Source organism: Erinaceus europaeus, chromosome 4 (assembly GCF_950295315.1).
Source record: "Erinaceus europaeus chromosome 4, mEriEur2.1, whole genome shotgun sequence".
Taxonomy (NCBI): Eukaryota; Metazoa; Chordata; class Mammalia; order Eulipotyphla; family Erinaceidae; genus Erinaceus; species Erinaceus europaeus.
Window position 1 is genome coordinate 67,097,087 of NC_080165.1, and position 15,078 is coordinate 67,112,164.

Sequence of the window (15,078 nt, forward strand, 5' to 3'; positions counted from 1 at the left end):
ACTGAAAGTAGTCATTAAGAGGGGTGGGGTGGTGGAATACCCAGTTGAACACACACATTGCCATGCAAAAAGACCTGGGTTCAAGCCCCCAGTCCCCACCTGCAGGGGGAAAGCAACGTAAGTAGTGAGGCAGTGCTGCAGGTGTCTCTCTTTCTCTCTCCCTCTCTGTCTCCCTTCTCTCAATTTCTCTCTGTCCTATCAAATAAAAAGGAAAAAATGGTCACTGGAACCAGTGGATTTGCCATGCAGGCACCAAGCCCCAGTGATAACCCTGGTGGTGAAGAAGAAAGAGGTGGAAGAAGGGGGTGGGGGAGGAGGAAAAGAAAAAAAAGCAGTCAGGGCAGGGGTAGATAGCATAATGGTTTTACAAAGAGACTTTCATGCCTGAGGCTCCAAAGTCCTAGGTTCATTCTCCATCAGCTTTAAATTAGAGCTGAGCAATGAGTGCTCTGGTAAAAAAAAAAAAAAAAAAGAAAGAGAGAAAGAAAGAAAAAAAAGAAAGAAAGAAAGAAAGGAAGAAAGAAAGAAAGAAAGAAAGAAAGAAAGAAAGAAAGAAAGAAAGAGAAAGAAAAAGTCATTGAGGAGCTCAGTCTCCATAGGAGATAGTATGGTACCACAGAGAAACAACACATCAGTGCACAAACTAAGATTCTCCCACCAATTAGTGATTCAGTTGTAACCTCAAACGTGGTTTGGCAAAGCATTGTAATACACTATCAGCCAGGCACTTGTGGCTGGGAATCTTTTTTTTTTTTTTAACTTATAATATATATATTCCCTTTTTTGCTGCCCTTGTTGTTTTTTATTGTTACAGTCATTATTGTTGATATTGATGTCATTGTTGTTGGATAGGACAGAGAGAAATGGAGAGAGGAGGGGAAGACAGAGAGGGGGAGAGAAAGATAGACACCTGCAGACCTGCTTCACCGCCTGTGAAGCGACTCCCCTGCAGGTGGGGAGCCTGGAGCTCGAACCGGGATCCTTCTGCCGGTCCTTGCACTTGGCACCACCTGAGCTTAACCCGCTGTGCCACCGCCCGGCTCCTTGGCTGGAAATCTTTAGTCACTGCTCACACACAGGAGGCTGGTCCTCACAGAGAATCAAGCATACCAGGAAGAAGACAGGAAACCACCTACAGTAATGGACTAAGACAGCTGTTTGAAAAGAAGCCCCAAATTCAGCAGAGCTAGATAAACCTCCTGATGGAAACTACAATCTTGAGGCTATAATCTTTTTTTTTTACTCTTCCCTTTTTTTCTTATTTATTTTATTTATTTATTCCCTTTTTTTGCCCTTGTTGTTTTATTGTTGTAGTTATTATTGCTGTTGTTATTGATGTCGTCGTTGTTGGACAGGACATAGAGAAATGCAGAGAGGAGGGGAAGACAGAGAGGGGGAGAGAAAGATAGACACCTGCAGACCTGCCTCACCGCCTGTGAAGCGACTCCCCTGCAGGTGGGGAGCCCGGGCTCGAACTGGGATCCTTACGCCGGTCCATTAACACTTTGTGCCATGTGCGCTTAACCCGCAGCGCTACCGCCTTCCCGAGGCTATAATCTTAAGGACTGAGAAACGCTATGATGTCTCTCCTTTCTATCTCTCTCCCCTCTCTGTCTCTCCCTCTGTTTGAAAGTAGAAGGAAAGTAGCCCACCAGGAACAGTGGAATTGCACAGGTGCACAACCAAAAATTGAGATTTGTGGAGGAGGTCTTCAACAAAGTCAAAGAAATTATGAGGGAAATTATGAAAAGACTCATAACAGAGATGAGAGGGAGAGTGTAGTGACTGAGCAAAAGGGAAAACACAACAAAGAGAAACAAAGCAAGAAACCCTGCATCACCCTTCATACCACCTCGGTTTACTCATGAACACAGATTGTTGTCCAGCACCAGGACAGTACCTGGCACTTGATAGGTGTTTAGGAACTACCTCTTCAAAAAAAAAATGAATGAATTCACCACATTCATAAGGACTTGCTACATTTTAATCCCTGTTGTTACTCCTACAGATGAAAAAAGGTAAAGCCACAAATAATTAGCATAACAAACAGGTAGAGGAGGACCAAGTTCTCAAGAAGAGCACAAACCCAGGGGCCCAGGTCATGGTGCACCCAGTTAAGTGCACACACATCAATCACCATGTGCCGGGTCTGCCGGTAGCGCAACGGGTTAAGCTCACATGGCGCTAAGCGCAAGGACCCACGTAAGGATCCCGGTGAGAGCCCCCGGCTCCCCACTTGAAGGGGAGTCGCTTCACAAGCGATGAAGCAGGTCTGCAGGTATTTATCTTTCTCTCCCCCTCTCTGTCTTCCCCTCCTATCTCCATTTCTCTCTGTCCTATCCAACAACAATGACAACAGCAGAAGCAATAATAACTACAACAATAAAAAACAAGGGCAACAAAAGGGAAAATAAATAAATATAAAAAATTAAGAAATATATTCTTTAAAAAAATTCTTAAAAAATTCACCATGTGCAAGGACCTGGGTTCAAGCCCCCACTCCCCCCACCTGCAAGGTGGAATGAAAAGTGGAGTGGGGGGGGCCGAGCGGTAGCACAGTGGGTTAAACGCACATGGCACAAAGTGCAAGGCCCGGCTAAGGATCCCAGATCCCAGTTCAAGCCCCCGGCTCCCCACTTGCAGGAGGGTCGCTTCACAAGTGAAGCAGATCTGCAGGTGTCTATCTATCTCTCTCCTTCTCTGTCTTCCCCTCCTCTCTCGATTCTTCTCTGTTCTATACAATAACAACAACAATAATAACAACAACAATAAACAAGAAGGGCAACAAAAAGGGAAAAATAGCCTCTAGGAGCAGTGGATTCATAGTGCAGACACCAAGCACCAGCAATAACCCTGGAGGCAAAAAAAAAAAAAGTGTAGTAGGTCTGCCTGAAGCATTACCCCTGTTGGTGTCTATCTTCCTCTCTCCCTCTGTATGTTCCAATCCTTCTCAATGTCTTTCTGTCCTATCAAAGAAAAATAGAAAGAAAAATAAAAAGGGAAAAATGGCCACTAGAAGTGGTGGATTGGCAGTACAGGCACCAAGCTCCAGTGATAACCCTGGTAAAGAAAGAAAGAAAGAAGGAAAGAAGGAAAGAAAGAAAGACAGACCAGGTGATGGTGCAACTGGCTGAGTGCACATGTTACCATGCACAAGAACCCAGGTTTGAGCACCCAGTCCCCACTTGCAGGGTGAGAGCTTCACAAGTGGTAAAGCAGTGCTGCAGGTGTCTCTCTGTCTCTCTCCCTCTCTATATCCCCCTTCTCTCTCAATTTCTGGCTGTCTCTAGCCAATAAACAAATAAAGATAGTAAAAAAACTTTTAAAAAAAGAAAGAAGGCAGCAAAGAGATACCACTTCACTCCTGTGAGAATGTCATACATCAGAAAGGATAGCAACAATGAATACTGGAGAGGTTGTGGGAACAAAGGGTCCATCCTGCACTGCTGGTGGGAATGTAAATTGGTCCAACCCCTGTGGAGATCAGTTTGGAGCACTCTCAAAAGGCTAGAAATGGACCTATCCTATGATCCTGCAATTCCTCTCCTGGAGATATATCCTAAGGAATCAAACACACCCATCCAAAAAGATATGTGTATACCTATGTTCTTAGCAGCACAATTTGTAATAGCCAAAACCTGGAGGCAAGCCAGGTGTCCAACAAGAAATGAGTGGCTGAGTAAGTTGTGGTCTATATACACAATGGAATACTACTCAGCTATTAAAAATGGTGAATTCACCTTCTTTACCTCATCTTGGATGAGGCTTGAAAGAATCATGTGAAGTGAGATAAGTCAGAAGTAGAAGGATGACTATGGGATGATCTCACTCACAGGCAGAAGTTGAAAAACAAGATCAGAAGGGAAAACACTAAGCAGAACTTGGACTGGAGTTGGTGCATTGCACCAAAGTAAAAGACTCTGGGGTGAGGGGGAGGGTTCAGGTCCTGGAACATGATGGCAGAGGACCTAGTGGGGGTTGAATTCTTCATGGAAAACTGAGAAATGTTATGCATGTACAAACTATTGTACTTTACTATCAACTGTAAACCGTATTGCAACCTCCAATAAAGAAATTAAGAGAAAAGAAAGGAAAAGAAAAGCGGGAGTCGGGCGGTAGTGCAGCGGGTCAAGCGCACATGGTGCAAAGTGCAAGGGCCGGTGTAAGGATTCCGGTTAGAGCCCCCTGCCCCCCGACCTGCAGGAGGTCGTTTCACAAGCGGTGAAGCAGGTCTGCAAGTGTCTATCTTTCTTTCCTCCTCTCTGTCTTCCCCTTCTCTCTCAATTTCTCTCTGTCCTATCCAACAACAACAGCGGTAACAATAACAACAACAACAACCATGATAAACAACAAAGGGCAACAAAAGGGGAAAAAAATGGCCTCCAGGAGCAGTGGATTCGTAGTGCAGGCACCGAGACCCAGCAATAACCTTGGAAGCAAAAAAAAAAAAAAGCACAAATCCAAAAGGTCACATTTACTATGCAGCCAATATTATGTCCTACTGCCCCCCAGTGGTCCTAAAGCTGCATGTTGTAAGCCCCATGTACACAGAGAATAAATGCTCGTCTTCTAGGACCTCAGGCTCAGAAAGAGAAGGCACATGATGAACCTCTAAAACTCACTAGCTAAGTGGAAGACATGAGATCAAAGGTCACATATTACATGGTTCTGTTTATATAAAATGTCCAGAACAGATGATTCCACAAGAACAGAGGCAGACTGACTGGTGAGTGAACAGGGGTGTGACTATTGAATGTGTATGAGGTTTCCTGTGGGATGATGGAAATGTCATAGAACTAAACAGAAGTAGTGGTTACACAACACTAAATATACTATATGCCACTGAATTACCCACTTTAAAATAGTTTGGTTGAGAGGGGGACTGGGAGATAGCTCAGCCAGTAGAATGCAGACCTCATCATATATGAGGTCCTGGCTTCCAGCTCCCAGCATCACATGAGAGCACTATGCACGGCAGCTTCATGAACACTGGAGCAGTACTGGTGTCTCTCCTTTCTCTCTGTCTCTACCCTCTGTCTCTCTCTCCCTCTATATGAAATAAAAAGGAGAGTGGGGGAACTAGCGTAATTATTACGCAAACTAACTGTAATATCTGAGGCTCTAAGATCCTAGGTTCAATCTGTCACACCACCATACACCAGAGATGAGCAGTGCTTTGGTAAAAATAATAATAATAATAAAATAAAATAAAATAAATCCACCAGCAACAGTGGAATTGCACAGGTGCAAGTCCCAGCACAAACTAATTTAGTAATTAAGATAATGTCAGAAAGGTGGTCCTACGTTACAGCATGTGCCTTGTGTTATTGAGACCCTGGGTTTGATCCTAAGACCTGCATACAACAGAACAGCACTCTGATAGCTCTTATAAAAATATAAGTTAAGGGGCCAGGTGGAGGCACACCCTGTGGAACACGCACGGTACCAGGCATGTTGGTATTCTTCGTGTTGGTTTGGTCCCCCTCCCCCTACCTCTGAGAGAAATGGTTTGGTCCTTGCTAGTTTCGCGCCCTCTTTCTCCCCGCCCCGTATGCTAAGGACGGACGTGCAGAGTCCCAGCAGCAGCTGAGAAAGAAACAGGGGGAAGCACATGGTGTGGTGATTTGCCTGTTCGTGAATAAAGATTAAACTGCAGGGAGTCGGGCGTAGCGCAGCGGGTTAAGCGCAGGTGGCGCAAAGCACAAGGACCGGAGGAAGGATCCCCGGTTCGAGCCCCCGGCTCCCCACCTGCAGGGGAGTCGCTTCACAGGTGGTGAAGCAGGTCTGCAGGTGTCTATCTTTCTCTCCCCTTCTCTGTCTTCCCCTCCCTCTCTCCATTTCTCTCTGTCCTATCCAACAACGATGACATCAATAATAACTACAACAATAAAACAACAAGGACAACAAAAGGGAATAAATAAATAAATAATAAATAAAAGATTAAACTGCAGCTTGTCAGCCCAGCCATGTGTCCCCGAGTCTGTCTCTGTCTACCACCGCGACACTAGCCTGGCCAGCTGGAGCCTCTGAACCTTAACAACACATGCAAACCTGGCTTCAGGCCCCTGGTCCCCTCCTGCAAGAGGGGCTGCTTCCCATTCAGTGAAGCAGCTCTGCAAGTGTCTGTTTTTCTCTCCCTCTCTAATCTCCCATCTCCTCTAAATTTCTCTCTGTCCTATTAACTAAAATAGGGGGAAAAAAAACTATCTAAATAAAATGTTTAAAATAAATAAATAAAAACCATATAAGTTAAGCAGCCCAGGATGTGATGCAGTGAACAGAGCACTGAATTCACAGGCATGGAGTCCCAGATTAGATCCCTATCATCGCACATGCCAGAGTGATGTTGTTGTTGTTGCTGCTGCTGTTTGGGTTTTGTTTTTGTGTCTGGGTTTTGGTTTTGTGTTTTACCAGAGTACTGCTCAGCTCTGGCTAATGCCAAGGCTGGAGGTTAAACCTGGCACTTTTTGGTGACTCAGGCATGAAAGTCTTTTTGTATAACCATTATGATATCTCCCTAGCCCCAATGTTCTGGTTCTGTCTACCTCATAAATAAATAGTTAAAAAGAGAACTGGGCAGTGGTGCACCACGTTAAGCACACATAATACAAAGTGCAAGAACATAATACAAAATGCAAGGATCCCAGTTCGAGCCCCTGACCACCCAGCTGCAGGGGGATCACTTCATAAGCAGTGAAGCAGGTCTGTAGGTGTCTTTCTGTCTCTCTCCCACTGTATCTTTCTTCCTCTCCCCTCTCAATTTCTCTCTGTCTTATCCAATAAAAGTGAAAAATGGTCTCCTGGACCAGTGGATTTGTAATGCCCATCCCTGAGCCCCAGCAATAACCCCAGAAGTAAATAAATAAATAAAGTTAAAAACAAAAAGTTAAAATTATCACTTTAATTAATTTATTTATTTTACCACGGGGGTCATCTCTGGGACTTGACACCTAAGCAATTATTCCACACTCCCAGTGACCCCCCCCCCTTTTTTTTTAGAGGGAGAAAAAAAGAGATCGCACAGCTCCGCTGCTTATGAAGCTTCTCCCCTGAGTGTGGGGACCTAGTAATATGTGTGCTCTATTGGGAGTGCAATTACCCAACCCCTGTATTTCAGTTCAAATATTAACTTTTAAGTAATAGGACAGAGGGTCAGAGATAGCTCACTGGGTAGAGTTCGTGCAATGCCTCGCTATGCACCACCCAGTTCCAGCCCTGGAACCACATGAGAAGAGTATCAAACACTGGGAGGAGCTCTGGTGCTATGGAGTCTTCCTTCTCTCTGTGTCTCTCTCCTCTCTATCTGGAAAAAAAAAAAAAAAAACTTGGGGCTGGGCAGTGGTGTGCTAGGTTGAGAGCACATGTTACCATGTACAAGGATCTGAATGCAAGTCCCCAGTCCTCACCTGCAGGGGGGAAGCTTGACAAGTGGTGAAGTAGAGCCACAGGTGTCTCTCTCTTCACCCCTTCTATTTCTCCAGTCTGTCTCTATTCAATAAATGATATATAAATAAAATATTTTTAAACCAACCCATGAGTGATAAAAATGCAAATGTGTGAAGTTGGGTTCCACCAAAAGAGAGAGAAATGAAGAAATATGGAGGGATGGTCCTGGTCCCGGGGTTCAAGCCCAAGCCTGTCTGCCCTACAGCCTGGTCACAGCCTAGTTGGTTCTAAGCAGGAAGCCACGAGCTCCTGGCCCAGCTCCTCACCACTCAGTCCAAACGGGGCAGGTGGACCCTACCTCAAAGAGCCAGACAAGGAGCGTGACAGCACCCATGGAGTTCATGAGGCTGCTGTAGTAGTTGAGCAGGGCGGCCCGGCAACCCAGCACCCACAGGTTGAGCTCCTCCGTCTGGTGGTCATAGCTATAGTGCGCCGAGTTGTTGGTGAGCTGGTACTGGATGCAGGGCCGTGGAGAGTTGGGGTTGCAGCAGCTGAAGGGGACACCATCCACCAGGTACCGCCCGTCCACGTTGCTCTTGATCCGACTGAGGGAGAAACACACAGCTTGAGACTTGAGCTTTGAGCTCTTGGGACTTCCCACCAGGTGCTAGTTCCTCCCACATCCTCTGCTTAAAAGCTAGAATGGCCCATACTTCTCCTACTCCTATTGCCAGGTGCCGCTCTAGATGCCCAAGATGAAACAATGACCTTAGCGAACAAATGCCCCTGCCTCCCCAGAGTCAATGTGCTAGGGACTGGAGGTGTGTGATGACACGAGAAGCAAGTAAAGGGAGTGGAGGAACTCAGCCAAACACCCTGCACTACAGGCCCGGGCAGCAAGGATTTTTTAGAGCCCCATGAAGCTGGATGCAAGCGGAGAGAAAGGCAGTAAGCCTGAGACAAGATTCTACTCCGTGTTTGTGACTGTCAGCCTTTGGTCCCAGCCTCTTTCCAGCCTCCTCTCCCCCGACACCAGCAGATCAGTTCTGCTCCACTGATGTGTCCAGAAGTTGAACTCTGAGCCAGGGTCAGGGAAAGAGACTTAAGGCTGGGACACACATGGTTTTTATTTTTAGTATGTTTCTTTCTTTATTTTTTTAATAGAGACAAAAGGGAGGGGAACTTATAGCACTTTATCACTCTTGAAGCTTCCACCCTGTATACAGGTGGGGACTAAGATCTTGAACCCAGGTCCTTGCTCTCTGTAATGTGTACTCTCAATCACCTGGCCTCCTGTTTACATGCTTTTTAAAAAAATATTTTATTTATTACAAAGAAAAGGAGAGAGAGAGGAGGAAGAGAGAGAATATCAGCATCACTCTGAAATACGCAATCCCAGGGTTCAAACTCAGGACCTCAAGCTTGGAAGTTCACCTCTCTATGCACTGCACCACCTCCACCTCCCAAGTCACACTATATTATGCTGTTACCTACCTGAAGGATGCAACTTCAGCTTATGCCCTCCAGACACTCCAGGAATGGACAAGGATCCCAGCATAAGTGTGTGTGTGTGTGTGTGTGTGTGTGTGTGTGTGTGTGTGTGTGTGTGTGTGTGTACCAGAGCACTGCTCAGCTCTGACTCATTAGAGAGTGACATTTAATGTGCAGCTTGGCGGTACGAGAATCCGGCATGAAGCCCAACCAGTCTATCTTGGTGTTTCTCTCGATCGCACTCTGTCATTTCACAAACATCTCATAAAAACTGCAGCAAAGGTGGGCGCGAGGAATAACATCATTGCAAGACTGGCCAGCTCCTCATGGGACGCGAGCGCTCCCACACTACGATCATCATCTCTGGCATTATGCTATTCCACTGCAGAATACTGTGCCCCAGTATGGTTCCGTAGCCCCCATGTCCACTTGGTCGATTCCAAATTATATTCCTCCATGAGGATCATTTCTGGAACCATCCGTTCCACCCCGGTTCCATGGCTGCCAGTTCTTAGCAACATCGCCCCGCCAGATATTCGTCGGGATGCGGCATCATCTAAGTTCATTTCCCACGTCTACGCTCGACCGGACCTGCCAATATACGCGGATATCTTCGCCCACCCTGTCCAACGCTTGACGTCTCGTCATCCAATCTGGTCCCCTATGCCTACACTGAACTTCTCTGTTCCAGACTCTTGGAAACAGAGTTGGCAGTCAGCTGAGGTAAAGAGCAAACACCTCATCACAGACCCCTGCAAGCGTCAACCCGGCTTTGACCTGGCACGTTATGACTGGGCCCTCCTCAGTCGCTATCGAACAGGCCATGGCCGGTGCGCCGCTATGCTCCATCGCTGGGGAGCCAGAGACGTCCCGAACTGCCCCTGCGGCTCCAGACAGACTATGACCCACATAGTCAACGACTGCCACCTCTCCAGATTCAAAGGAGGTCTCGAAACTTTACATCAGGCTCAACCTGACGCTGTTGACTGGCTACGGAAGAAGGGCAAACGCTAGAAGAAGAAGAAGAGTGACGACCCTGGGTCCTCAAGCCTAGGCATGAAAGTAGTTTTTGCATAACCATTATGATGTCTCTTCAGCCCAGAGTTTTGTTGTTATTTTGCCTTCATGACTATGTAATTCCATCGTTCCCAGGGAATGCATAGAGAGAGACAGAGGAGAGACAACACAGCTGTGCTCCATAGCTCATAGTACTTCCCCTGATAAATGCACGGTACAACCATGTGATGCCAGGGGCTCAAACCCAGCTCCTAGCACATGGCAAAGCGTGCATTCTACTGGGTAAGTGATCTCTCAATTCTTTAGAGTTATTTTAAGTATAGTTTTTCTATTATTATTATTATTATCTTATTTATTGGATAAAGACAGAGAGAAATTGAGAGGGGAAGGGGAGATAGACACTTGCAACCCTACTTCACCACTCGTGAAGCTTTCCCCTACAGATGGGGACCAGGGGCTTGGACCCATGTCCTTGCACACTGTAATTTATTTGCTTAACCAGGTGTACTACCGCCTGGCCCCATTAAGTATTGTTTTTCTTATTATAAATCAAGCAGATTTTTTTTTTTTGCCACCAAGTTTATCGCTGGGGCTTGGTGCCTGCACTATGAATCCACCTATGAAGCAACTCCCCTGCAGGTGGGGAGCCAGGGGCTCGAACCGGAATCCTCATGCCAGGTCCTTGCGCTTTGTGTCATGTGTGCTTAACCTGCTAAGCTACCGCCCGACTCCTTTCCCTTAGCCTTCTTAGCTAACCTTCTTAGGAAAGTGAATTGTCACCTCTGCTTCTAGTCTCAGCAGCCCTTTCTTGTCCGACACACACACACTCTCTCTTTTTTTTAATAACTTTATTTTTTAATTTTTTAATTATCTTTATTTATTTATTGGCTAGAGACAGCCAGAAATTGAGAGGAGAAGGGGAGATAGAAAGAGAAAGAGAGGGGGTCGGGCGGTGGCGCAGTGGGTTAAGCTCACGTGGCGCAAAGCGCAGGGACCGGCATAAGGATCCCAGTTTGAGCCCCCGGCTCCCCACCTGCAGGGAAGTCGCTTCACAGGCGGTGAAGCAGGTCTCCAGGTGTCTATCTTTCTCTCCCCCTCTCTCTCTGTCTTCCCCTCCTCTCTCCATTTCTCTCTGTCCTATCCAACAACAAAGCAACGTCAACAATGGCAATAATAACCACAACGAGGCTGCAACAACTAGGGCAACAAAAAGGGGGGAAAATGGCCTCCAGGAGTGGTGGATTCATGGTGCAGGCACCGAGCCCAGCAATAACCCTGGAGGAGAAAAAAAAAAGAAAGAGAAAGAGAGACAAAGAGATACCTGCAGACTTGCTTCACCACTCGCAAAACTTTTCCCCTACAGGTAGGGGTGGGGGGATTAAACCTGGGTCTTGGTGCACTGTAACATGCGCGTTCGACCAGGTGCACCAACCACTTGGCCCCCCACACTGACTTCTTATGAAATATCTCCTATGTTACTAAACTGGAACCAGCTCACCTGCCTCTTCCAACCTCATGCATATCTGAAGTGCAGGCCATGCCTGCTGTGTGGGCCCAAGTCCACCGGTAGTGTTTGGAGCTGCCCTCAGTCTACAGGCTGGCCTCACAGCTGCTACGTCCCCAGGTCACCTCACTGACTTCTCCATTGGGGAGAAGTCACCCTTCTGGTCTCCAGAGAGTAGGGCTCCAGTGGGGGGGTGGGGGGTTGGAACACAGGTTTGGTGGAGGAAGGTGGAAGCTTCCTGAGCACTCAATCTGGGACCTTTGGGAAGCCCTGTACCTCTAGAGTTAGGCCTCCCTGCCCCCAACTACCATTTGTTTACTCAGTATTGTCCTGATTCCAACCACAGATTAAGGCCCCACTTACCCTCTTAAGACAAAGCCAGGCAGAGGAGAGCTCCTTAGGTTGTGAGCTTAGGCTGTGTTATTTATATCGGAGCATTTTCCTATAAATCCCCTACCACTCAGGGCTCACCAGGGCCTGGAAGGGTCTTACGATAACGCCTATGCTCTAGCCACTGTCCTACAAGCAAGCCATATAAGATGTCAGGATTGGGGGAATAGCATGATGGTTATGCAAATGAGGTTTTCACTGTCTGAGGCTCTGAAGTCCCAGATTCAATCCCCAGCACCACCATAAACTAGAGATAAGCAGTGCTTTGGTTAAAAAAAACACACACACAGGGAGTCGGGCGGTGGCGCAGCGGGTTAAGCGCACATGGCGCAAATCACCAGGACCTGGTAAGGATCCCAGTTCGAGCCCCCGGCTCCCCACCTGCAGGGGAGTCACTTCACAAGCGGTGAAGCAGGTCTGCAGGTGTCTGTCTTTCTCTCCTCCTCTCTGTCTTCCCCTCCTCTCTCTCTGTCCTATCCAACAACAACGACATTAATAACCACAACAATGTTAAACAACAAGGGCAACAAAAAGGAAAATAAATAAATAAATCAATTTTAAAAAACAACAACACACACACACCAATAAATAGTGATCCGGGAGGTGGCTCAATGGATAGAGCACTGGATTCTCAACCATGAGGTCCTGAGTTCAATCCCTAGCAGCACATGTGCCAGAATGATGTCTGGTCCTTTCTCTCCTCCTATCTTTCTCATTAATAAATAAATTTTAATAAATAAATAAATAAATATGCCAGAGCTTCTTTGGAAAAAAAAAATTCAAGATGAGTAACAGTTCCATAAGAAACTACATGGCAGCATGGGAGGTGGGGCAGTAGATAAAGCATGAAGTTCCTGGCAAATATTACTCTAGTAACCCTCTCTCCTCTTCTCTCTCTCTCCTCTCTCTCTGCCTCTCTCTCCTCTTTCCTCTCCCTCTCCATCGCTCTCTCCTCTTCTCTCTCTCTCTTTGTCTCACTCACCTTTCTCTCCATCTCTCTCTCTATCTCTCTCTATCTCTCTCCTCCTTCATCTCTCTCTCCTCCCTCTCCATCTCTGTCTCCTCTTTCCTCTCTCTCCTCTTTCTCTCCATTTCTCTCTCTCCTCTCTCCTCTCTTTCTCCCCTCTCTCTCTCTCCTCTCTCCTCTCTCTCCCTCTCCATTTCTCTCTCTCCTCTTTCCTCTCTCTCTCTCTCTGTCTCTCTCTCCTCTTTCCTGTCTCTCCCTCTCCATCTCTCTTTCCTCTTTCTTCTCTCTCCTCTCTCTCTGCCTCTCTCTCCTCTTTCCTCTCCCTCTCCATCTCTCTCTCCTCTTTTCTTTCTCTCTCTCTCTCTCTTGCTCTCTCTCTCTCCTCTTTCCTCTCTCTCTCCCTTCCTCTCACTTATTTAACAAACCGATCAATTAATTAAGCTAGTTTGATGTTTAGAAGGTGGCACAGTGTTGGACCTTTGAGCTTGAGGTCCTGAGTTCAATTCCTGATCTTGTATTTGCCAGAGTAATACTCTGGTTATCTCTTGCTCATTAATAAATAAAGCTTGTAGGAGAGAGCAAGGGAGAGGGAGAGAGAGAGAGAGAAGGGGGAAAGGAAAGGAAAGGAAAGGAAAGGAAAGGAAAGGAAAGGAAAGGAAAGGGAAGGGAAGGGAAGGGAAGGGAAGGGAAGGGAAGGGAAGGGAAGGGAAGGGAAGGGAAGGGAAGGAAAGGAAAGGAAAGGAAAGGAAAGGAAAGGAAAGGAAAGGAAAGGAAAGGAGAAGAAAAGAGAAAAGTTATATGGAAATCAGCAGACAAAGAAGCAGGAAGGAGGCAGGGAGGTAACTAACCAAGAATCTGTCCCCAGCCAGTGGCTACAGAAGGGACCCCTGTGGGACCCCTCAGCCACCTAAACCTCTGTGAGCCTATTTTTCTCATCTGCACAAGATGGAAGCTCCCACCACGAGTGTGGTGGACATTAGAGCAGGGCACCCAAGCCAATGCTTTCTGATTCACTTCCTGGCCATAACACCTCTGAACCTTATGTCCTGCCTCCCTCTCTGATTCTGTTATTTAAATCATGTGTGTAAAATTCCAGCCCCCAGTGAACTGGGGGAAGTTCCAGTGCTGTGGTATCTTTCACTCTGTCTCTCTGTCTCCCTATCTGAAAAAAAACATCTATTTGGAAGTGTAAAATACTGGTGATGACAAAATAAATAATGAGAGGGAGAGGTAGAAGGAATGGGAGAGGGAGGAGAAAATGACAGAGGTCAGCGAAACAAATCACCACTGCATGTGCCTGAGTGGTGATTTGCTTCTCTGACCTCTGTCATCTTCTCAGACATGCAAGTCCTTTACTCTACCAATTGAGCTATAACCCCAAACAAGACACTAAGGTTATAAACTGGTCAAAGATCATGAGCATGAGCCTAATGGCATAACCATTATGCTATCTACCCCTGCCCTGAAACCCAGTTCTTCCAGCACACACGGAAGGTAAAAAGGGATCTCATGACTGGAGAAATGGCTCAGCTGGTAGAATGTTGGTCTTGAATACCTGAAGCTCCCACTTTGATCTCTGCACCACATATACTAGCCCCTAATTTTTGTGTATGTGTGTTTCATTTTTGTTGTTGTTGTTGTTTGTTTGTTTACCAGAGCACTGCTCAACTCCAGATTATGGTGGTACAGTGGATTGAACCTGAGATGCTGGAGCCTCAGGCATGAGAGTCTCTTTGCGTAACCATCACACTTTCTACCTCTGCCCTGTATGTGTGTTTTATGTGCAACCCTCTCATATGTAATAAATCAAATAAAAATCTTACAAACAGAGCTGGGTGGTGGTGCACCCCATTGAGTGCACACTTTGTCATGCACAGGACCCAGGTTCAAACCCCCAGTCGCCACATGCAGGGGGGAAGCTTTACAAAGGTTGAAGTTGTGCTGTAGGTGTCTCACTTTCCATCTCCCTCAGTTCTACCCTTCCCTCTCAATTTCTTTGTCCTACCAAATAAAATTATACACACATATTGAACTTTATCTTTAAAAAGGAGCAGGGTGTGTGGGACTGACCTAGAGCAAAAGAGACTGAGAGAACAACCAACTAAATGCAAAGGTTAGCCTTGGCAAGAATCCTGACTTCAACAAAACAACTGTAAAACCCATTCTGAGAGAATCAGAATATACACTGGGTATCAGATGATGTCACTCTTGACTTTATAGGCCATAATTAATGCTGTGTTTACCTTAGACAAAAAAAAATGACAAAAAAAGCAAGAACACCCTCCTTAGGGTTAGAAATGTCTCCTAAAGTGCTTAGGGAATG

At 46.4% G+C, this 15,078-nt stretch overlaps 1 protein-coding gene across 1 annotated transcript in view; it reads right to left on the reverse strand.

The window, feature by feature from the left end:
- Positions 1-15,078, reverse strand: part of PRPH2 (peripherin 2) — a 37,623-nt gene that overhangs the window by 3,242 nt on the left and 19,303 nt on the right. Inside the window, exon 3 of the mRNA XM_007537369.2 lies at positions 7,745-7,991. Within this exon, the coding sequence (XP_007537431.1) occupies positions 7,745-7,991 (247 nt within the window). The remainder of the gene's footprint in view (positions 1-7,744; positions 7,992-15,078) is intronic.